Source organism: Rhynchophorus ferrugineus, unplaced genomic scaffold (genome assembly GCF_030347505.1).
Source record: "Rhynchophorus ferrugineus isolate W39M unplaced genomic scaffold, kcgeb_rfMv2 rfM10, whole genome shotgun sequence".
Lineage (NCBI taxonomy): Eukaryota > Metazoa > Arthropoda > Insecta > Coleoptera > Curculionidae > Rhynchophorus > Rhynchophorus ferrugineus.
In genome coordinates, this window is record NW_027472589.1 from 12,452,840 (window position 1) to 12,477,754 (window position 24,915).

The 24,915-nt window shown below is 31.4% G+C and overlaps 1 protein-coding gene across 1 annotated transcript in view; it reads right to left on the reverse strand.

The window, feature by feature from the left end:
* Positions 1-24,239, reverse strand: part of AcCoAS (Acetyl Coenzyme A synthase) — a 53,954-nt gene extending 29,715 nt beyond the window's left edge. Inside the window, exons 1-3 of the mRNA XM_076416499.1 lie at positions 23,951-24,239; positions 16,024-16,356; positions 2,034-2,229 (exon numbers count right to left, since the gene is read on the reverse strand). Coding sequence (XP_076272614.1) covers positions 2,034-2,229; positions 16,024-16,337 — 510 coding nt within the window. The 5' untranslated portion in view covers positions 16,338-16,356; positions 23,951-24,239. The remainder of the gene's footprint in view (positions 1-2,033; positions 2,230-16,023; positions 16,357-23,950) is intronic.
* Positions 24,240-24,915: the final 676 nt, after the last annotated feature.

A 24,915-nucleotide genomic window follows, 5' to 3' on the forward strand; every position in this document is an offset into this window, starting at 1 on the left:
ATTTAGATTTATCTGTTCCGTTCTAAATATATTGTGAGAAAATTATAATGTCAACGAGATTCACGATAAAACACTCGAAATATTTTTTTAACCGTTTCTAGAGATTTTATAACATTCAAATTAATATCTCGTCAATAATCTTTATATAAAAATAATTCCACGTGTCACATCATCAGCTGATGTATTATAAATAATTAAGAAATACTATTAAATAGTCGTAACCACACACTAATTCTGTATAATTATAAAAAGGTATTACCGGAAAAATGTTAATTGGAATTACAACTAACGTCGGTTTAAGTTTAAAAAAAATGGATATTTTTTCAACGTTATTTCAAAGGATTTGTGGAATTTTCTGTTAAATAAATATATTTCTTGTTAAATAAATACTTTTTAAAGTGTCTTAAGTGGGCACGTGTATACATAACGAAAGTACTTCACACCTTTTATTGTTAATCTGTTTAAACGATTAACAAATTGATTAGGTATGATTTCGATTAAAAATAACTGTTGTATACAATCAAGAAATGAATGTAGCTTCAATCAAACGATTATTCATTACTGCCTAAAATATTATACTGTTACTTTCTGGCAGCAGACGTATTTTACAGGTTTTGTTTTAGATTCAAAAAACAAAGTGTTTAATTAAAATAAAACGATAGTGATAATGTGACGTTAGACCAAAGCGTTACTCAGAATAATGTATTATATTCATCTTAATGAATATGTTGTATTATAAAAAAAATTAATTAACAATAATAGGCAAATAGAAAAATAATTTTCAGAGGTTACAATATAACTAGCAGACCCGACAGACGTCCTATCAAAACATTATTTTTCATACAAAATGATGCCATGTGAGTGAAGATGATGAACACATCTGGTCAACCGTATGTACGCACAAAAATCATATCGTTTTAAATGTATTCTTGCACATGAGGTGGCTAACCAGTATATGATAATGGAATCAGCATCATAGCATCTATTGATACCATCAGGTAAATGTATGTAGATAAAGAGATCACCAATATCCCGACATTTCAATGTGTGACCAGCCATTAAAATTATATCTTCATTAACAGTTGGTGCAGTTGATTGGTTGGTACGTCTTCCTAAGTGCTCTCCGTATGGTACTTTGTCTGGTTTAATGATAACAACGTTGTTGTCGGTTTTTAGTCATGGGCTGAAAAGTCCCAGGCCTAACAAATACATGGTGCTAGTTTTATTTCTTTCATCGCTTTTTCAGTTAGTATTAACCTTTAAAAGAAATGATAATTTGGTGATATTCTACTCATGAATTTGTAAGTTATTGTGCTTCGTGTTTTAATTTTACATTACTTCTTGATGGGAAAAAATACCGTTTAAGGGAAGTAATGGCTTTAAAAGTGTTATAAGAACTCCGCTCTATCCGAAACAACAATAAAACATTGGTCTTCTGACTTCAAACGTCGATGTAGAACGCAGTGAGCGTCCAAATGAGGTGGTGACACCAGAAAACATAAAAAAATCTACAAAATCGTCTTGAATCATCGAGAAGTGAAGTTAGCTAACATCGTAAAGATATCGAAACAACGTATTGGTTTTATATTGCATGAACATTTGATTATTAGAAAACTCTGTTCAAAGTGTTTGCCGCGTTTGCTCACTATTGATCAAAAACGAGAACGTATTGATAATTCTGAGCAGTGTTTGGGCAGGTTTAAACGTAACAAAACCAGAATTTTTGCATCGATATGTGACAATGGATGAAACGTGTATCAATCACTTTACTCCGGAATCAAAACGCTCGTCATCTGAGAGGACAGCAACTGGTGACAAGCCTATTTTGAGGCAAAAGATAAATCGATCTACAAAAGTGGCACTGAAATGTTAGATCCGCGTGTTAGAGGATTGTGTGGTTTTTAACGGAGATTACGTAACGTACGTACGTAAAAAACGCATATTCTTTGATGTTTGATATAGTAACATGGCTTTGTTATTTCTTTCAATACTAAAACTATATGTAATATAATTGAATTTAAGGGGACACTTACCACCAGCGAATGTACAGCTCCTATTCTAGTGCAAGCAAGTAACGTTATCACAGCTTCTAGGATCATGGGCATATAAATCGCAACTCGATCACCTTTATTTACACCTAGTGATTTGAGAACATTGGCAAATCGACATACTTCCTCCAAGAGCTTCTTGTAGGTTAAACGACTGTAATCATCGGGATGATTTCCTTCCCTAGAACAAACAAAAAGATTTTTGTTATTCATATATCGACATATTGATATTTTTGGCCGATATATCAATATTTTTTAGCTGATATTTTTCAGAATAAATTAATAATAATTTCAGAAAAACATCATCACTTTCTAAGAGATTTAGAAAAGATATATATTATTTTAGGCCAATATTTCACTATTTTTATTTTTACATAAAAATATCGATATATTTTTTTTTGTAAAATATCGATATTTTTTATACTTATTGCAAAAGAAATATCGATATTTTTTAAATATTTGTATATCTAATATTTCACTATTTTTATTTTTTCTTAAAAATATCGATATATTTTTTCGTAAAATATCGATATTTTTTTCTCCGATATATCGATATTTTTTTGAAAATATCGAAAACGATATATTGATATTTTTTAAAATATCGATATATCGAAATATCAATATTTTTTTCGGTGGTCAAAATCCCTAATTGATAGTAAATCAATTGTAACTGAAATGTAAACTATTTAATAAAAAAGTTTTATAAAATACATAAATGTACAACTGTAACTGAAATGTAAACTATTTAATAAAAAAGTTTTATAAAATACATAAATGTACAACTTTCTGACAATGGTACTTTCAACATGTTTGGTGCTACGATGAACACATACAAATATGTTGTTTATATGCTATGTCAACATAGAAGTATGTTGAATATGATACTTCTTGACTAAATATAATATGATGACTAAATATAATCAATATCTCAACTCAATATCTATCTTCTATGTTATGTTTTTGTACTAATAATTTTATTCTATTGTATCAATGAATATCTAAGTGAAGTTTAAATATTCCTTCCAAAGTGGATAATGTTTATTATTTTTTAATGAATTAATGATGTGACTAAAATATAGATAATATATGGGGACAGGAGTCATACCCAAAGAAAATTACGTAAATGTAAATCAAGTAGGAATAAAATAACCTTACATTCTAGAGAAACTAGATTCTAATTTGATCACCTGATCCTACTTCCACCACGCAGTTAAAAAACGATAAATTGCGTCAATACATGAATAATTTTGATTATAATTAATTTTAATTTACAGAAAAATGAAATGCTAATGCTGTAAAATACGTAAATATCACGGCGTCGACCAGTAGATGGTTCCGTTGAATTATATTTATGTAAATGCTTGTTGACATTCGATACTAGCTTAGAAAATATTAACAGCATGTATTTTTTAATAATAACGTTAGTTTAAACGACGGAAATATGCTATTTTTTAGGTCTCATCACTAGTTCTTTGCAAAACTTAGCCTTTGATATTGAAACTTTTAGTCTCAACCACGGGCAATCAACAAATATGAAAAAATTTGTTGATGACTATAGCGTTTATAAGTCTATTGATTTAAATAAGCAAATCATCATATCAGTAAAAAATGGAATATTTGAGATAATGAAACAGAAAAAGTAAAAAATAACGTTAAACAAGAAGGAAGGTAGTAGTCAGATACCATGGAGAATGAGTATTTTGTTGAGACCCTAAGTTGATAGTAATTGGTTTTCTCTTCTTCGTACAGATTATAAAAATGTTCAGATTTATTTTAGTGTAAAAGTATTTAGTATGAAATGATTTACATTAAAATTACAGAATATATCATTTACTCGAGGTTCTAGAGGAAAGATATTACGCTATATCACTTCTTTAGAAACGTTTAACGGACTAACATTTTGTTTTGGGACCGTTCAATGATGACTATATTAGATTTACTACAATTACCTCATAGTTAGACCTAAGTATTGATCTTTACAGAAATGACACAGCTTTCTTGTTATTTAACAAACTTCTTTATATTTAGCCTCAATTGTATTTCGTTAACGTTTGTGTGAAGTCTCCTTGGTGCTATCACTTGGTCCTTATGAGATGCTAATACTGCCCTGTAGGCTACGTATGTTGCTACAGTATTATTTTTTGTGATTGGTAGATCATAGATGCTAAAATATATAAAATAAAATTGAACGTTTCTGAACAAAAACGTCTTAATTAGATGGATACAGCGCATTTGGTATCCGATGATCATATATGCAGCTTGATTCGTTAATATTTCTAGAAGGAAGGTCCCAACGGTGAGTTTTTCGAAAAAAAATTATGCTTATAAATTACAAGAATAATCATCTTGGCACAAGTGAAGATCTTTCATCAGGTTAGAATCGTGATATGTTTCGTCTGGTCTCTAGAACGAAACTTAACAAGAGCAAAAGTTTGGATACATAGCTATGAAGTACGCCAATAAATAAGAACCCTAAAACTGTGTTAAATTATTCCTACATACATATTTATAAAATATTATATCATATAAACGCTTTATGTTTATATCATATAAGTTTAATTAAACATATATATTATCCTTTCATAAATTTTTCACGTTAAAAAATTATTGAGAAAAATGTGTACAATATATAATAATAAAAATATTTTCCATCTTTCTCGCATACCATTTGCTCACTTCTTCAGCATTTTTTTTTGAAACGGCGTACCAGCGATGCCATGTTGAATCGACCTGAACAAACGCGGATCTTGCACTACTATTATAACATGTGACCGAGCCTTGTCATGAAAGCGTCTATTACTCGTTATTTCTGGTCTCTTTTTGCAATGATACTTTATCCAGTTCGTTCAATAGACGTCGGTAGACATCTGCAGTAACATTCGGGTATAACAGCCCGTAATACAACACACCTAGCATAAAGCAAAACTTCATTGCCACAAATATTCACTATCGATACAGATAGCTGTCTTAAATTATAATTCACTTTTCATGGCAAGTCACAATACCATACAGAAAACTTTTCTTTTTTGTCGGTTCGAAGTGGCATTTTCAGTCATTTTCCTTCCTTTTGAATATTTCCCATTGTATTTAAATATTTGGAAATAACTGATTTATCATCTACTAATCCGTCTGAAAGTTCTTTGAGAATTCAGGCTAGGTGTTTCTTAAAATTAAATTACAAAATGATTGTCGAAGATGTAATTTTGAGCGTTCGATGATTAGTATATTTATACACTGAATAACTCATTAATGGAAACTGTTAGTCTGTGTATATATAGTGAATGGCATTTTTGCGAATAGATTGATGGATTCATTGATGAAAATACATGCAAACATCTAATATTAGAAAGAATTATACGACAAAGAAATACATAATTTAACAGTGTATGTTAGGTCATAACCCTGTTAGGTCGCTTGAAATATATGTGCATGGAAAATAGAGGAGACACTCCTTGAAGTATTGAACCATAAGCAACAGAGAAAAATATTCACATTTTTTAATGAGCAAATCCTATCTAATCCTCTTTCTTTCTTTATGTTTGACGTACTACCAAAAATGAAGTCCAGTTCTAACACGAAACAATTATAATGTATTGTTACAGAAATTGTATAGTAGTTATAATATTGTATTGATAGTTTAAGCCATAAAAATATAATATTACACTAACGAATATCCGCTAATTAAAGGTATTTTCCAGAAAGGAAGAGTTACCCCTTGTTAATCTTGCATCACAGCATTGTAAGAGATATTGTTATTTGCTGTCCTATTATACTCTTGTTTATAAACAATAAAACAATCCGTATTATAGCGGGATTTTATACATATTTCACTATACACATTATATAGTATTTGATAACAACAAGTATTACAATACCTGTTCTTTAAAATTATTAACAAACTAAATGAAAAAGTGTTATTTAAATATATGATGTACGTCATATATACTATAATTATTGACGATAATGGATTAATTATTTACATATATCGGTTGTTGTTATTATTTGAAAAAAGCCATTATCTCTCATATTAAGATGTTGTGTATAACGTCTAGTCATAACTTTTTAACAACCATACACTATAAGAACAGGTAATAAAAATTATCAATTAATTACGCAATCAAAAAAATACTAAGACGTAAACATCGTAGTGTTGTTTATTATGAGTTCATTCGTTCGAACGTTCAACAAGGTTCATTTACTTGAAGCTGTATATAACAGGAATTATACGCTGACAATTCTGCACACAGCACTGTCCCTTCGTAACTTTTTTTTAATCAAAAATGTTCACTCATCCTATGGAAAATTTGGAAAAATAAACTGTTTAGGTCTTACTGCGGTTTTTTTGTTAAACTAAAACATTTTATACAAAACAACACTTTTTACCGAAGTATATAATTCGGAAATATAAATATTTTCATATATATATATATATATATATATATATATATATATATATATATATAATATATATATATATATATATATATATATATATATATATATATATATATATATATATATTAAAGTTTCCTTTTACCAACTATGAATTTATCTGGGCTCCGAACCACGGTCCTCAGCATTAAGCTTACCGACTGGCGAGTGACCAACTTTAGAAATCATACCAGAAGACATCCGGTCTTACCCAGCCTGGTTACTGGCGTGACTGGGATCATTTTCCTTGTCGGATTTACGACCATGCCCCAGCAGGATTTGAACTCGCGGCTATCGCAACAGTAGGAGGACCGTCCTATCGCCTTTACCACTGCGCCGCCAAGCCGGCTTATAAATAATTTACATTTCAATATGTGTCATAATAAAGATGAATCGGTAATATGGTATTAAGCGAGATTAGTTTTGGATATTATTTAATTTACAACAGTTTGGAAACAACATATTTTTACTGTGAAAAAGTTAGGTCATAACTAAAACATTAATATAATTTAACGTAACATCCCGATTTCATAGATCTAATTTCTATTTTACACTATTATTGCAAATATTGATTTGCATTTCAATAGGTTATATAAATAATTGTATACCTCAATTTCTTGGTTGAAAATAATAATTTAAAAAATTCATGGTTTTAAAATAATAGTTTCTTTAAATAACATATAAATCATATTGAAATATGACAATTGATTTGCATTATATTTGTTAAGCTAATACTCATTTTATTCCATTATTAGTGTAACAGGTTTGTTTGCTTAAATATAGGATATCTGGGCTTGGAGTTCTTTAACAATAGTAGTTTTTGTTCTGGCCTAAAAACAGGTGGTGACGCATTCCTGGTCGCGGAGACTTGCCCTGGACTGACAAGTTGGACCGGGTTATGTGGGACTGCCTCTGGGCTTACCAATACACTAAACCGAAACCGCCTCACAGTTGACCCCTGTCGATCACTACTGCTACTGCATTAAATTTGAGGATATGGCACCCGCTGATCGGGCAGCCGTTATTGGGCACGAGGGCCCGGCGATTCTATTGATTCGCGAACCTGAGTTAACACACAACTGGGTACTGTTGTATGGGGGCAAAAGTTATGACTGTAGCGACGGATGAGGTCGTTTCAGCCTGGAAAAGAGCGGAGCTTAGCGGTGACGCGGTGCTAAGCTCCCAGCATTTCGACCAGCTCGCGAACAAGCGCGTTTTCAGAAGAACTTGAGCTGAGTTGTTGTTGTGTTGGAATGATTGAGATCTGAAGTACTTGATTTCTGGAGCGTTTAATATTCTCCTGGGGAGCTTATTTTGGAACACTTGAAGCCGTTTGACCTGATTGGGCGTAACAAACTTGAAGTAGACATTAGATCCGTACGTAGAGGAGTACGGACCGAATTAACATCTTGTAAAATAAGCATTTGATGGAGATGGAAAGTCTGCTAGAAGGGCAGATCAGAGAAGATACCAGGTAGTACAAGAAAATCTCAACAATACTTGTAAGTACGTTAGATATATCTAGATGTATTTTGAAATAGTTTTACAGGTTACATGTCAGGTGGTATGCTTATAATTATATTTCTTCAGAATTGTTAAAAATCTACCCCAGTTATTCTAGAATTTTCAGTAATACTTCGTTTCAGTAATACTTATTCTTGGCTTGGTAGCATAGTGGTTAAGGAGATAGGATGTTCCTCCTACTGCTATGATTCGCGAGTTCAAATTCCGCCGAGCTTTATCGTGACTAAAACCCATGTACATACACATATTTCTTCTGATCTTTCTTAATATTGTAGATTTAAAGAGATAACATCAGTTTCATGCTACCAAAACAATGAAAACAAAACGTTTTTGGTAGCAGAAACAACCATAAATTTCTTAGATATTCAGTTAGGTACACAGTAGTGCGATAACAATAAACAAAATAAATGAAACTTAACCTCAAGTTTAACCGACATTATTCCTTTCGATATTATGTATATTATTATATATATACGTCAAACATTATAAAGATACTAAATTAAGTAAATATTTATAACAAAGCTGTCTTCGCAGAAATGAATTACTGAACTTGACTATATAATTGCTCGATCTTGGCCTAGAAGATTTTAGCTACATATTTTTAAATGATTCTTCATTGGAACATCGCGAATCGCACACATTAAATAAGTTAGAATTATAAATAACCATAGCTCGAAAGAATTAAAATTATACATCACAATAAATATATTATCATTTAATTGAACAAGCATCCTATATACAAGTAGAGAAAAGGCTGGCCAAGAGAGTGGATACCAGTATGAAAAAGTCAGGAAGCACCTTCAGTTTGGTCTAGTGGAGGATATTGTAGGAATGACTTGTATAGAAATGAATCTAGATTGAAATATAGATAATTATAATTAACAGAAAGTCAGACTTTGTAAAAGTTGAAAGACAAAGTTAAATGGGTTAGAGGAAGTATATTTTTCAATTTTATATTTTATACCTACTTATATTGCAATAAATATTATGATAATATATAAGACCTAAAAACCATCAATTGCTACAGCAAATTTCTCAAAACTTACGTCAGTTGCCAATTATCATATACGTGTTTTAATTAACTTTTATGTACAATCAATTGTATGTAATTCACTTGTTTAATACGAAATTGTATGTGGTAGGTACTCTATTTGATTTTAGGTATAGTACGTATTTAAAGTATAACATTTTCTAATATTTGAGAAAAACCCGCCACTAAATAATTTCAATATTGCACACATAACATATTGTATGATATAAAATTATGCAATATTTAAAATAAAAGATAAAATGTCTCAAATCTTTAAAATATATTTTGACTCCAACAATGTCGAACTTCTCAGAAAACGGCGTTATCTTCAATGTTGTGTTTTTAATTGTACTCAAAGGTTTACGAACCACCGTTATCTAGGCGATTCTCTTGATTCAAAGTCCACGATCTTTCGTTTAACATTGGAATCTCCTTTAAGTCACCTTTGTACTATACAAGTTTGATTAGTTAATATCAAGTTCGTTATTATGCGATATTCTATATCCTTGTAAAAAGAGAATAATTTAAATAATGTATAAAGTGTTTCGAATATGTTTAATAAACTTTTTGGTACAGGGTTATTATATATTGATGTGAATAATATTAAGTATTGTTGTGATCAAAAAATAGTGAAACCATACTGTCAACGACTAGGCTGTTAGTAGTATATTGTTAGTAGTTAAAACCTGCTATAGAACCTTGGTTAGAACATTAGAAAATTTCAGAAGATGAAGGAAAGGGCATTGATGGTGGCATTAAGTACCACTACAAAAATTGACTTCAACCACTGAGTGAAAGACGCTGGAGGGCAAAAACGTTGATGTAAATGCATTATATCTGATGATGTATTACTTTGAGGGGCAATTTTTACTTCGTGGAATATATTTTAAAGGTATTAGAATTTTTTTGATCACAGTTCCAAACATAGAAAATCATTAAGTAAACAGTTAAAGCTGTCAGCATAACGTTACATTGGAAATGTTTCATGGAATAGACATTTTTGAACTTATCAAAGGCCTTAGTAGCCACCATGAAACAAAACACCAAGAACAAGAAACGTTTCACTATTTATTTTATGAAGATATCTCAAAGGTGGAGTGTTTAACAGTATAAAATATTTTTAACGAAAAATTTGAACCGACTTCGAAAAATAAATAAAGAACTCATTAAGTAGCAATAAAATAACCAAACTTAGATTTTTAACACAAAAAAAAACGTTTTAAAATATTTACATAATAATCGTTGTAATAACTAAATAATATTTTTCATTACTCTTCGTGAGTCCACAATCTGCCCTATTGGCAATAAGTATTTCTTATGTCTATATTATATACATAATATACATGGCATGCAGAAAATCACTTCATTAAGCAATCTTCTGTATAAAATATTATCTTAATTAATTAGTCTTATTCTAAAGTCTACATATGTCCAGTAATCAGATCAGGTGGTGTTAAACGTTTTAGTCTACGCACTTCACTATCACGTCGCATATTTAGCTGATTAGCGAGTACATTGGGATGCACTGACACTCTTTAGAAGTACTTCACACAAACACGTTGAATTACACTCGTTATAGGTTCTAGAGGAATATCGCGTTGTATCATTTTATTTGAAATATAGTACGGAGCATCAACAATGGCACACAATACCTTATTTTGGAACCGTTGAATGATAGATATATTAGATTTGCTAGCGGTACCCCATAATTGGATTCCATATGCCCAAATGGGCTTGAGTATAGACTCATACAGCAATACCTTGTTATCTAGTGATAACTTGGATTTGCGCCCAATGAGCCAATACATTTGATATAATTTTAGTCCAAGTTGTTTCCGTTTAGAGAGTATATGCTTCTTCCAGGTTAGGCGTCGATGTAAGTGCGTACCAAGATATTTAACATGCTCTGCTTTGGGGAGTTGACGATGATTGATATTCACTGGTGGACTTGTTCTTCTACGCACGGTAAACGTTATATGTGTGAATTTTGTTTCATTGGCTTTTATGCGCCATGTCTTCAACCATAATTGTATTTGCTCCAGGTGGGTTTGTAGGTTTATTGATGCTGTGACTGAATCTTCATGGGATGCTAAGATTGCTGTATCGTCTGCATATGATGCCACAGTAGTTATTTTTGTGGTGAGCAGATCAGCCGTATACAGAAGATACAGTACTGGACCCACCTTGCGGAACTCCTGAATATATAGCATTTAATTCGGTATGTTCATCGCCTTGATTTACAATAAAATGTCTATCACTGAGATATGATTTTAGTAACTGATAGTCCGGATGAGAGAGAAGTTTCTTTAGTTTAATCTGCAAGCCCGTATGCCACTAGGGAACTAATTAATTCGTAGCACAGCATTAAATTAATATATAAATTAATATATAAATGTAAATAATATGTAAATATAATTAAATATAAATGTTAATAGCTTTATACCCTTTTCTGATAGTTCTTTTAAAACTTTGCCAGTAATTAAGTCATAACCAGGAGCTTTTTTAATATGAATCTCTCTCATTATTGTTTGTTTAACTTTTTGACCGTTAATTTCTCGTGTGGTAAATCCATTTGAAATGGCGAATCTAGAAAGCTGGTAATTTTATTTTCCTCATCTTTATGTAGCTGAGACTGGAAAGGTTTAAAAACATTTTTTAAGTATTTTGAGAAAATGTCGGCCTTCTCTTTATTGCTTCTCGCCCAATTATTTTCGTTTGTTTTAATAGGTGGGTTATGCTGCTGGGATCTCCTAAGCTTTTTTGTTGCTTTCCACAACGAATAGTCTGTAGGAGGAATGTTTCAGACCCTGGGATCCGCTACCTAGTCTAGGTAATTTGGCAAATGTTCCAATCAAACTGGAACAAAAAAAGAAGCCGTCCTGTTGGGAATCAAATCCACGATCTCCGCGTGTGAGCTCAGCGTTATGGCCGTTACATCATAGAAACTTTGTTACCTACCATGTTTTTACGACTTCTCATATGATGTAGTTAGTGCAGTTGGTGCTTAAAAAGCAAACTGACTGACTTTTATTTACATTGAACTGCTTCCGATTTTTCATCACATCAGCTCAGCAATAACATTATACACAAATATCTGATTATTTTAGATCAAAATATGTCAGAATATTGTCGTGCCTTTGAAATTTGATGTTTTCCTTCGATTACCCCCCTTCCCCCATCAGATCCTAATTTGGTTCCAATGGGACTACCTTGAAAGTGTACTCTTTCGAATAAAGAAAGAATTTTCAAAATCGGTCCATAATTGACAAATGTAAATATATACAGCCGAACAGAGAACTTCTTCCTTTTTTGAACTGGTTTAAAAAGTTAACTTTATTACAGCTCATCCTACAGTACGAGGATCTTCAGAACAATAGAAGGTTAAATAAGCTGCGTAAAACTGTTGATCAAAATAATGGAATTATTGGAAGCAGTCTATAACGAAAAAAATAATCGAATGTCTGAATAGACACACCATGGTTGTATAATCAAAAGTGATCGAAAAATCAAAATCTTATCGTAAAAAAATAAGTAATCTTTTCATTTATACAATGTCAAATATCACGAAAAGAACACACTATAAAAATTTCATATTTATTGACCGATTTATACATTGCAAAACTGCGTATTTATACGAAGAGTCGAAAAATGCTACTTAAGCGAGGTCATAGGTGACACAGAGGAGATTCCAATGTTATTGATAACACCAGTGGACTTTGTGAACGAGGATTCACTTTTCTGTTTCAATGCCTTGAGTAGATATTTAATATTGTTTTTGCTGATAACGATTACAGAGTATTAAGTTAAGAGGTATCATTCATTGTAAACATTGCATGTCAAGATATATTAAATTAATCACTATATTGACATCAAGATAGGTTTATTTTACGAAATATTATATATAACAGGTCAATTGAAAAGTCCCCGACCTACCATAGTAAAACACACTTCTTTGGCAAAATTAGTTTTTTTATTCAACATAATTCCCTTCAAGGGAGTAAACTGATTATAGCGACCCTCCAACTTTTCGATACCATTTTTGTAGTACGATTTGTCGTTTGCTTCAAAATAGGCCTCAGTTTCGGCTATCACGTCTTCATTTGACGAGAATTTCTTCCCAGCGAGCATTCTTTTGAGATCTCAGAAGAGGAAATAGTCGCTGGGGACCAGATATGGAGAATACGGTGGATGAGGAAGCAATTGTCTTGGTGAAGCAGCACTTTCTTTTTCTTCAAATGAGGCCGTTTTTCGGCGATTTCGTCCTACAAACGGCCCAATAACGTTATGCTATAGTCGCTGTTGATGGTCCTTCCCTTTTCAAGGTAGTCAATAAAAATTATTCTATGCGCATCCCAAAATACAGACGCCATAACCTTGCCATCCGACTGTTGCGTTTTCCCACGTTTTGGAGCGGACTTCGGAGTGAATCCATGTTTCATCCATTATCACACATCGACGCAAAAACTCGGGTTTATTACGCTTGATCATCTTCAAACACTGCTTCGAATCATAAGCTCCTCGTTGCTTTTGGTCAAAAGTGAGCTCGCGCGGCACTCACTTTGCACAGAGCTTTCTCATACCCAAATATTCGTGATGATGTACACGTTCAGTTATTATCTTTAGAGTGTCTGCTATTTCATTCAATTTCAAATTACGGTTATTCAAAATCATTTTGTGGATTTTTTTAATGTTTCCGTCGGTAACAACCCTTTATGGGGCGTCCACTGCCTTCACCGTCTTCGGTGCTCATTTCACCACGTCTAAACTTAGCATACCAATCCTTGATGGTGGATTTTCCTGGGGCAGTCTCCGGAAACTCGCCATCAAACCAAGTTTTTGCTTCAACTGTTATTTTTTCCCTTCAAAAAGCAATATTTTCTCAACACCCGAAATTCCTTTTTATCCATTTTTTTCATAATAACAAAAGTTTCTTCACTTATAATTCACAAACTAATGATCCTACAGCTGTTAAATTTATACACGCATCTTTTGAGGGTTTTGGGGCTAACTAAAAAACAGATAAATTTAATTCTAATAACGCCATCTATGTGTCCTGTGAGGCCGAGGACTTTTCAGTTAGTCTGTTACGTAGATATGCTCTACGCATTATTATATTTTAATATTAGTAGTTGTATTAATCAAGATCTCTTTAAACTTCATTACAATTGTTCCAGTAATTTTTTAATTTATGGTTTTTCAAAATCCGAAGTGTAAATGTGTGTAAGCTGTTAAATAACCTAACTTCTAAATTCAACGGTTTTAACATTTCCCTACATAAAATAGCTATGAAACAGTTTTAGAAACTTATGGTGATACTGATCCGTCGTATCTCAATTATCAGTTTCGGTTTCAATCATTAAAAATTTGTAATTTTGATGTCAATGACAAAGAACGGTCTGGGTGGCAAGACTTATTGGATAAAAACCCAGCACAAACTCTGAAAGAACTTACAGATAGCTTAGCAGTTGATAAATCGACCTACGCGATGATTGGTAATGAAAAGTGGATTTAATACGGTATCGTCGTATTATGGGTAAATGGGAAAAAATGGATTAATCTACGAGAGCCATCCACATCGAAACCAAAGCGGCATATTAATGGCCATAAAGTCTTGCTACGCATATATTATAAAACGAACTGGTAAAACCGAATGACACTGTCTCTACATATGTCTACAGAACAAATTCAATGACGTATTGTTGGAAAAAGTATTGTTTACCATCTTTACATTTTTTGACGCGTAAAAATAGTTGATAGAGGCAGCTAGGTTTTCTGGGAAGATGATTTCTTGAGTTGTGTGAAATGGCGAACTGTCTTCATTTTTTTTTCTAAAATCTACGTATTTTTTCATGAAATTTAACGCCCATCTAGTTCAAAATTTCTTGTTTTACGATTTTTGAGACTATCTCGACCATTTTCAACAATTTATCTTACTCTCAAGAACGTTATCTAAGTGACTTTGATGGTTGAAGATAGTGGCGGATGATCCAGATCTTGTCCATAGCGAGTAAATCATTCAAACTATAATTTCAGAGAGATACTCCAAACTTTCTAAGATACTTTTAAAATTCCATATAAAAGCGTTTTGTCAGCAAATTACAACACTCATGGTGTATGCAATTTTCTGAACTTTTTTACGATTAAAATTTACTAAAACTTTAAAAACTTTTTTGAAGATGAAGAATATATGATTAATGATAATTTATTATTTTGCTTTAGCTTCTTTTAATTCATTTTTATTGTACGAAAAGACGATTGATAGACCGTTTTTATAAGTTTGAATTTGAATTACATTTTGTGGTAACTGGAATTCGATAATAAACAAATTTAATTTAAACAATTAATACAAATATTTCAAATAATACAAAAACAATGGATGAAATATATATATGAATTACAATTTTATTAATATATATCTATTATACGCAGTAAATTCAATTAGTCCAATTAATATGATGTGTTGTTTAAAACTACCAATTAACTTGTACATGCTAGATAATTAATTAAAACCATTTAGGTAAAACATCCGTTATATTTTAATTTAGGTCAGTTCCTGGAAATATGTATTTAAAAAACAACAATAAAAATATTATAGCATTCAAAATATTATTCCCAATCAGCCCTTTATGGTTAATGATATATATATATATATATATATATATATATATATATATATATATATATATATATATATATATATATATATATATATATATATATATATATATATATATATATATGTATATATATATATATCGATATCGTTCGATATATCGTTCGATAACAGTCGAACAAAAACACATTAGAGTGCGATTAGAAAGGATAAAAATATATAGAACCTTGTTGATTTGTGATAATTGGTGATTTTACATAAAATATTAGGCTTAGAAAGACCGCACATCTAACGCGCTGGAGCGTAATTGGCGTCCAATGAAAGCTAGACATTACGCGCTAGCGCGTTATTGGCAGGGAACGTGTTAAGATACTTACCAATAATAGGCTATCTTGTCTCCATGTCCATTACGTATATTCCTATCCAATAAGTTATACGATATATTGGTAGTGGCACCGTCTAGCCATTTATTAAAAATAGGTCCTTTTGTCAGGTCGAAATTATAACGGAAAAACTTGTCGCTATCGATGGGGGTCTCCCAATGAAATTGTCTGGCGATTTCTCCCCAAAACTCCTCGGGATTCTCGATCGATTTCTTGTACATCTGTTGATACTCGGCGCTGCTGGACACGTAAGCGTTTTTGCTCAGCGCTAGGTCAGGATAGAACAATGGCGATTGTTCAGAGGGCATTTTAGTATAGTTCGTCGTTCTAGAAAGAAATAAAATAATAAAGAATAAATAATGAAAATTAATCATTTGTGGTGACGAATTACATGCTAATGTTTCCTTATTCTTATTACCTTTACGTTATTTTAGTATTCATCAAATTATCAAGAATGTGAATTAATTTTAAAGAATTTATAATAATCATTTGTTGAAAAATCGTAAAAATAAAAATATCTCGTGTTTATTTTAAACATTTGGAAACTATTGTGCAATCACTATTTAACAAACTAATTTAGAATTTGGGATAACATTTTAATCTATGACATATTTTAACTATAAGCTTCCAACAACACCCTTTCATCTAAAGTTTTTTTGACAGAATAAATTGTGTGTTATTACATATTGAACTTATTCTGTCCATAAGATAGAAAAATATAATTTTATAGAAAATTAACTAATAACATAGTTCATGACTGGACGCCGGGTGGAGATAAAAAGTTGCTTTCATGTTCCTTTGTCGAAGAAAGATATTTTTAAAGCTTCCATGTTTAATAGGTAAATTTTATATGAATTTTATATGTGAATAAAACCAGGAGTCCACATTGGCCCAGAAAATACAATGAGCCACAAGAAAATCTTTTACGTCCTGCAATAAGAACCATTTGCATAAAGCTTTAGTAGACACCAAAAAGATTCTTTTAGGACCACTAGACATAAAGTTGGAAAATTTCCTCATTCATCAAAAACTAAATTGAAAGAAGAGAATCCAACTTCTAAGCAAGTATGAAGACGCAGAAAAAGAGGCTTGGACATCATTTAAAGAAGTTCTAACTAAGATTTTGGTCAATGTCAAAGCTTGTTATAGCTAATATAATCGACTCTGGATAAACTGCTTATTTTATTCATCACCAAGACATAAAAGAGTAACACGATGAGTGATTACTATTGGTTTAATTATTATTGGTTTGAAAATTACGAAAAACTAAGCATTTAGTTTTCGTAATTTAGTAATGTTATGTTATTGTAACTTAATAAAAAATAAAAAAAATATTTTTGTATATAAAATGTTACAACAATTAAGCCCAAGCAACTGTTTTGCTGGTCTCTGTAATATTTTCTTGTGGTTTCTTCAAAGCTGAGAATATATTTATTATCATTTATTACAAATTCATCAAAACTAATTCGTATTCAATCCAAAATATTTAATTAACATTTGTAGAATATTAATAAATATTTATTAATTTATATAAATTCAACGTCATTTAGACCTACTGCTTATCGTTGACATTGAACCACGAACCTCTGCTGATCGATTTTGGCCAGTACTTTTGACTTTTGATATTTCGATCGGTGAGTAATCCAAATAGTAATCTCGGAAGAAATCCTAAATTATTGGCAAGCTTAGTTACTTGTGTAACAATGATGTATCATATTTTACATTATTTTTCTCTCAAGAAACATTAATACCCATACCTTAGAGACTACTGTCTGTAACACTGGATCATTGGTAAACTTTTTGCCATCAAGATATCATGGGCTTCAAGAACTGTTATCAGAGGCGGCGAATACAATGAAAATGTAATGGGGCACTAGATTTGAGATAATATCACTACATAGTATAAAACAAAGTCGCCTTTTCTGTCCCTATGTCCCTATGTGCGCTTAAATCTTTAAAACTATGCAACGGATTTTAATGCGGCTTTTTTCAATAGATAGAGTGATTCAAGAGGAAGGTTTATATGTATAATACATGTATAATATACTAAGGCAACATTGCTAATTTTAGAGGTTTCTAACGTGATGTCGTAAATTAACCTATTTTTAAACGCTGCCTAACCCTACGAGTTAGATCAAATTAATGTACTACAGTAATGTACACCATAAAAAGGTCTACAAAAAAGTCCGCGATGGTATATGTTTATCTTTTAGGGATAACCCACATTAACCATTTTTATTGTTTACGGCAATACGGCATTAATCCTTATCGAATTAAGTACCTTAAATACAGTGTGCAATTAATATAGATCAATATGGTTCCTTACAGCATGTAAATTAAACAAATTTTTTCGGAGATATTACAAATTTAAAATTTGCGTTTAAAAATGTGTAATGTAATAAAAATTGTATGAATTTAGATATTCCAAAGATAGCAGGAAATCTTCATAGTAAGTATAGGGAAAGAGGAATTGTTTTACTCCAAATTTAATGCGTGCAGGCCAAGGGCAGTAATGAATGAACCCAAAATACTGGATCGATTTTAATCATGTTTTCATTGAGTGACATAGGCATATATATTTTATGCCCGTGCAAAGCCGCTATGTTTTTATAGACAACGTTCATATTTTTTCTGTAGTGTATTTAATTTAGTATCAGCATTGCACCAGTGCGAAGCCGGGGCGGGTCGCTAGTATTGATATAAAATCAACTGTTCTTCTGGATACAAAGCAAAATTCTTCAGGATATGTATGTTCTTTCGATTAATCTATCGAAATATTTTAATCCCTTATTACTAGTCAAAAGCTGGGTTGATCTATGTAATGTCTATTTAAAATTATGTAAAATTCTTTGTAATAGTTACATAGTTCATTGAAAAACTAATTATTAAAAATCTAAATTTATAGTAATAATGTTGCTTATTAGAATACAAAAAATTTACTTCCAAAAAAATAATACTCGATGATATTGACATTAATATTCGACAAGAATTAAAAGATTATTACGTATTAAATCATATCAAATGTAGACGGAGAACCTATTTTAAGGAACTTGATAAGGAACAATATGTTAAATTATTGTTGTTTGGACTAGGTATTGACATTTTCTATGGCATTGAGTGTTATTATAAACATATACAAACTGCATTGAGACCTTCCCATAGTTAATATTAATGAAAAGATAAATAAGTAATTTATAGTCATACGTTAAAATATATTACCATATAGGATAATACTGATGCCAAGGCTTGAAGTAGTACTGTTTTTAATACTGCACTAGAAGATTGGTGAATTGGCTAGGTACCATTTCACTTATTACGCAAAACTATTTTTCCTATTTTTCAAGTTCAGAATACAGTAACTTTGACATATATTTCGTCAGTTCTTTTAAACTCAATTACGATAAGGGACAACTTTTATATTTTGAAACTGTTGTCAGATTCTGACGTTAACAGGCTAAACTCTGACATTAAAAATTGGAAAACTGTTTCGTATAAGCTGAATCATGAAAATTTTGATAAAAACATTGAAATTTAAAAGATCATGGAAGGCAAACTGGCGGACTAAAATACAGTTGATGCTCAAATAGTTTTACTACAACTGTAGGTGTTATATGATACAGCTCTGGATGTTGCATCATAAGAACTTCATATATATATTAAAATATGAAGGCAGTGTTGTCCATATAATCGTTCTAGCAAGTCGCAATTTCTATTTGTTTAAACAAAATAGTTATTAAATTTTTGTTTTTACACATTTCATACCTTATTAAAATCTTTATAAACACTCGTACATTAAGAGCATCATTGTTTTCTCTTTCTAGTTACTTTAAAAAATTGTTTATTGCTATACACATCGAGGAACTTAACTTTGCAAGAATAACAATTTACGAGAACAATAATATTATTTTGACGCCTGAAAAAATGAGGGATTGTTCAACTGAAGAGAAAACATTATTGTTGAAATATTGATTCTACGAAAATATTTAAGTTTTTAAAATTATTTATAATCTAACTTAATAGATATAAATATTTATGATAATTATATCCAGTTAATTTGGGGTTATAATTATTTGACAATTTCGAGATATATTAACTTAATTTGTAAAATAACTGATATAAATTAAAGTGTGTTTAAGTATATTATATTAAAAATAAATTGGGTAGATTATTAGAAAAAAAAAGTGTTGTTTGAAACAGTGAATATAATTTATCGTTAAAAACATATGAGTACTTGTTATTATCTTTTGGGAGTGGTAATTTCACTTAAAGGGTTTTCAGATGAGAAACAGAAAGTTAATAATTACGTCATTGAAAAGAATCTAGAATTGTGTTTTGCTTGTTTTGATCAATGTCTTATGCTTGTGCTGAACAGCACTTAATAATTTTTAATTGAGGCTATTTTTTAAATATTTTCATATGTTCATAGATAGTGTCTATTGTGATATGTCAAGTGTTTTGTCGCATTCCACAGTTACAAGTTTTGCTAAAAGGTTTTAAAAATTTTATGTTATATTCTCATGATGGTATGCGATTCTTCAATGTAATAATAAATCAGTAAAAACTGCGAATATGTTGTTTAGTTTTGTTGCAATACAGATCAAGTTAGCATATATCCACAATATTTGAATACCAGTGAGACAAAAGAAAATGCATTTCTAACACTACTGAAAGACTATTGAGTATCACTATTTTTCCTTAACTAAATATTCCACGATATTTTGGTACAACACTGGTTACACTTTTTCTAGCCACAGACCTGCTACTAAACATTCTTCATCAAATTTATATAATTAAATCGTTTTAATTAACTTTCTGATAACCCTGTCAAATTAATTTTAATGAACATGTTAAAATTATCTTCATAAAATGTTTCAGCAGGTTTTTCTTCGATAAGACAAATTCTATGTGCATTAGAAATGCTGGGACTCTTAATCTCAATAACACTGTTCTTATTAACTACGCTAATTAATTTTCTTGTTAAGTGTTATACTGATAAATATTTTATACTTCACTTTCTTCAATATTCAGTGTTAGGAATATTTCATTATCCACTTCTTTCCACTACAGTATACTCCACTGGCAATACTATAAGAGTTCTATTTTTTTTTGAAATTATTATATATTAAATTAAAAATTGCTATAATATTAACTAAATTATGACTATATGTAGTCGCGAATATCTGAAATAGTAATAATACTTTTTTCATTATATGTTAAAGGCTTATATGGTATATGTTTGCACATATACATATATATATATATATATATATATATATATATATATATATATATATATATATATATATATATATATATAATATATATACAAAGATAAAATAGGTATTTTTGTAGAAATGTTATCATCATGTAAAATCTCAATAATCACACTTGTAATTTAGAATCAAATCATCATCTTCTGACTGTTAATCTATTTGAGCTAGGGGTTATCCGTTCTCAAGTTTTATGCATTTTTACTACAATTAATTAGGCTTATTGAGTGTTTTAATTATTACGTCTATTGGTGAATGTGTACGTTGTTAGTTTTAAGAAAAATTATGTCTGTCTATGCGGAAATGAATGAGTTTACGTTTATCGTCATCATTAAATAACTTTCTGGTGGGTAATATTGTATTCCAACTACTCTCCCAAGTACCAACTAACATGGCGAAATCCAAGAGGATTAGATTCCAAGCACTAAAACAACTAAACGATACGGATATTGATTCAAGAGAAACATAAATATATGAAACAATTGTTGAGTGTGTCACTGAAGTATGCCCACCAGTTCGATTATAAAACGCAGATAGTAGAAGATCGAAAACAAGCAAAACTAATAGATCTCGAGAAATATCGAAAATTAAATAGAGATGTTAGTCAAAAGCTAAAACTAGAAAGGGAAGCCTACTGGAATAGTGTGGCAGCAAGTTTGGAAGTTGCTTGAAACACTTAGACTATTAAGTAGTACCAGCAAAGATTTACTTGGTAGGTAGATCAACCACAGCATTCAAAAAGCAGGTGAAAACTTCGTAAAATTACTTGTACACTGTCGTAAACTTAAAACTGTCGAGATATGTCTCCTATCAATTATCGGGAAGGTGTTTCTTCTTCAGAAACGTTGCCAAAAGCTGAGAAAATCATGAGGCACTTAGATCGAATCTCATGAAACAGTTCTTCACAGATTATATGGCTAAATGATGATCTTTTCGACGGAAGACGATGGGAACAGCTCCGAAATAGACATGGATCGAGATCATAGCAAACGATTTGGAAAGAAGGAGATTAACATTGTTCGAGGTCAGAATATCTACGACTTGGCAACTGTGGCGAGATTTAATGAAGAATATTCGAAGTCCTGCGACACTAACACCATTCTTTAGAAGATGGGAAAAGTAGTGACTAGCAATGGACAATACTTCGAATAAGGCATAAAATGCCAATCTGATATGATTAATAAAAAACATAATTCAGTCCATAAATGCGATATACCGAGTATATCGCATTTGTGGGAAGTTTTACCCTTTTTACTTCAATTTCAAGAGAAAATCGGCTGAAAGTTATTAAGTGCTGTGTGACAAGCTTGTTGCAACCATGCTCAATCGATGTCAATATATGACACCAAAAACAAAGAGCGTTCAACAGCTAAAAGAAAATTGAAGGCGTGGATTTGAAGGTTTTACTCGATGATAATTCGTATAGAAGAAGCATACATTCGCAAGAAGAGTATACAGAATTATTGGGAGTAACACAAGAAACCATTTTTAATCTCTTGAACAACATGGGAATGATCTAAAAACTTGGACATTTCATGTTGTATGAATGGAAGCCAAAAGACATTGGAAGGTGTTTGGTCAAGTATGAAATGCTGCTTCATCGGTAAAATCGGAAAGGTTTTTTGCATCATATTGTAACTGGTGATGAAATATGGATCCATTCCAGTGCGAAAAAAATCATGTGGACATGTGGTCATGTATCAAACGGCAAAGCCATTCTTGACATATATAACAGGTAAATTGAAAAGTCCTCGGCTTGACACATAGATGGCGCAACTAGAATTAAATCCATATGTTTTTTAGTTAGCCCTAACCCTCAAAAGATGCGTGTATAAATCTGACAGGTGCCGGATCATTAGTTTGCGAATTATAGCAAGATTATGGCGTTTGTATTTTGGGTTGCGCATGGAATAAGTTTCATTGACTACCTTGAACAAGGAAAGACCATCAACAGCGACTAATACATAGCGTTATTGGACCGTTTGAAGGACGAAATCGCCGAAAAATGGCCGCATTTGAAGGAAAAGATAGTGCCGCTTCACCAAAACAATGCTTCGTGTCAAAAAGCCATTAAATGGGCTTCGAATTTCTTCCTCATCCACCGTATTCTCCAGATCTACCCTCCGCGACTATTTCCTGTTCTCAGATCTCAAAAGAATGCTCGTTGGGAAAAAAATTTCGTTGAATGAAGAGGTGATCGCCGAAACCGAGGCCTCTTTTGAAGCAAAGGACAAATCGTACTACAAAAATGGTATCGAAAAGTTGAAGGGTCGCTATAATCAGGGTATCACCCTTGAAGGGAATTGTGTTGAATTCAAAAAACTAATTTTGCAAAAAATGTGTTTTAGTATGGTAGGACTTTTCAATTGAAATGTTATGGCCTGATATGGTAAATATGACAGAATTGTTTTATTGTAGTTATTTATACGGCTATATTTATTTAAAGAACGTCAATTCATTTAAAATAGGTTAAATAAATAGCACTTTATCCCATAATGGTCTAATAGTTTGATATGTGATATTAGTATCAGTGCAAATAATGTTGAGAATTGTTTAATTTAGTTTGTTCGTTTTTTCATTTAACTTATACGATATTTAGATGTTCGAGAATCTTTAAATTAGGCTCTTCAAATAATAGTGATTCATTTTACCGTAGCGTCAATGAAAAGTGATCCTCCCTATCTCCGTCCTGTCACACGCGCGAACTACGATCAGCTGACGGCGATATTCAATCTGCAGGTGATCTCGCTCCACCGTTCTTATCTCGATCGGAATCCCCCTGCGTTCCAAATCAGCGGGTCTCGCGAAAACTGACTGTCGCGCGTTTCTCGCCGACCAAACTTACGGTTGCTGTTCGTTGGCGATCCGTGAAATCGCGAAACGAACGGTAAACTCACTGGAGCGACGAGGCTTGGATCGTACGATGCGGTGGTGAGACTGAATCGTCAAACGCCATTCGCCGAGCTAAATCGAAAATTTCCCGCTTGCGCATTTCGCGGAAACTTCGACCGCGGTATCGGAGCGATGGGGTTTCGGCGTGGCTGAGCGTGAGGATGGCGTGGCCCTCGGACACTCTTGTTTTTATCATCCGATGAGGGAACGACAACGATGATATCATTTGATGGCACTTTGGAGCGACGTAATCGCAATCGCGAAACAATTAACGGGATTGCCATAAAATATTTTAACAAATAATTGAATCGACTTCAAAAATAAATAAGGAACTCACTAAAAATTAAAAAATAATCAAACTTAGATTTTTAACATAAAAAAACATTTTAAAATAAAATATGTACATATTAATCGTTATAATAACTAAGTAAAAAATAAACAAAAACTTTATTAAACATATGTACTACACCTATTATATATTCTACTATATACACACAATTTAGCTTAATGCTAGTGTTGGGAACTATTGGTTGAAAACAGTCGAAACAGTCGATAGTCAAAAAACTAGTGACTGAAAATAGTAATTACTATACCCCACCAATGTTTTCTTATATTTTAATGTGTTAATTACTATTTTTAAATAATATACTATATAAAACTATAATAATATACCATAATAAATATAGACAATACGATATAATTTAAACAAAACTTAAAAACTAAA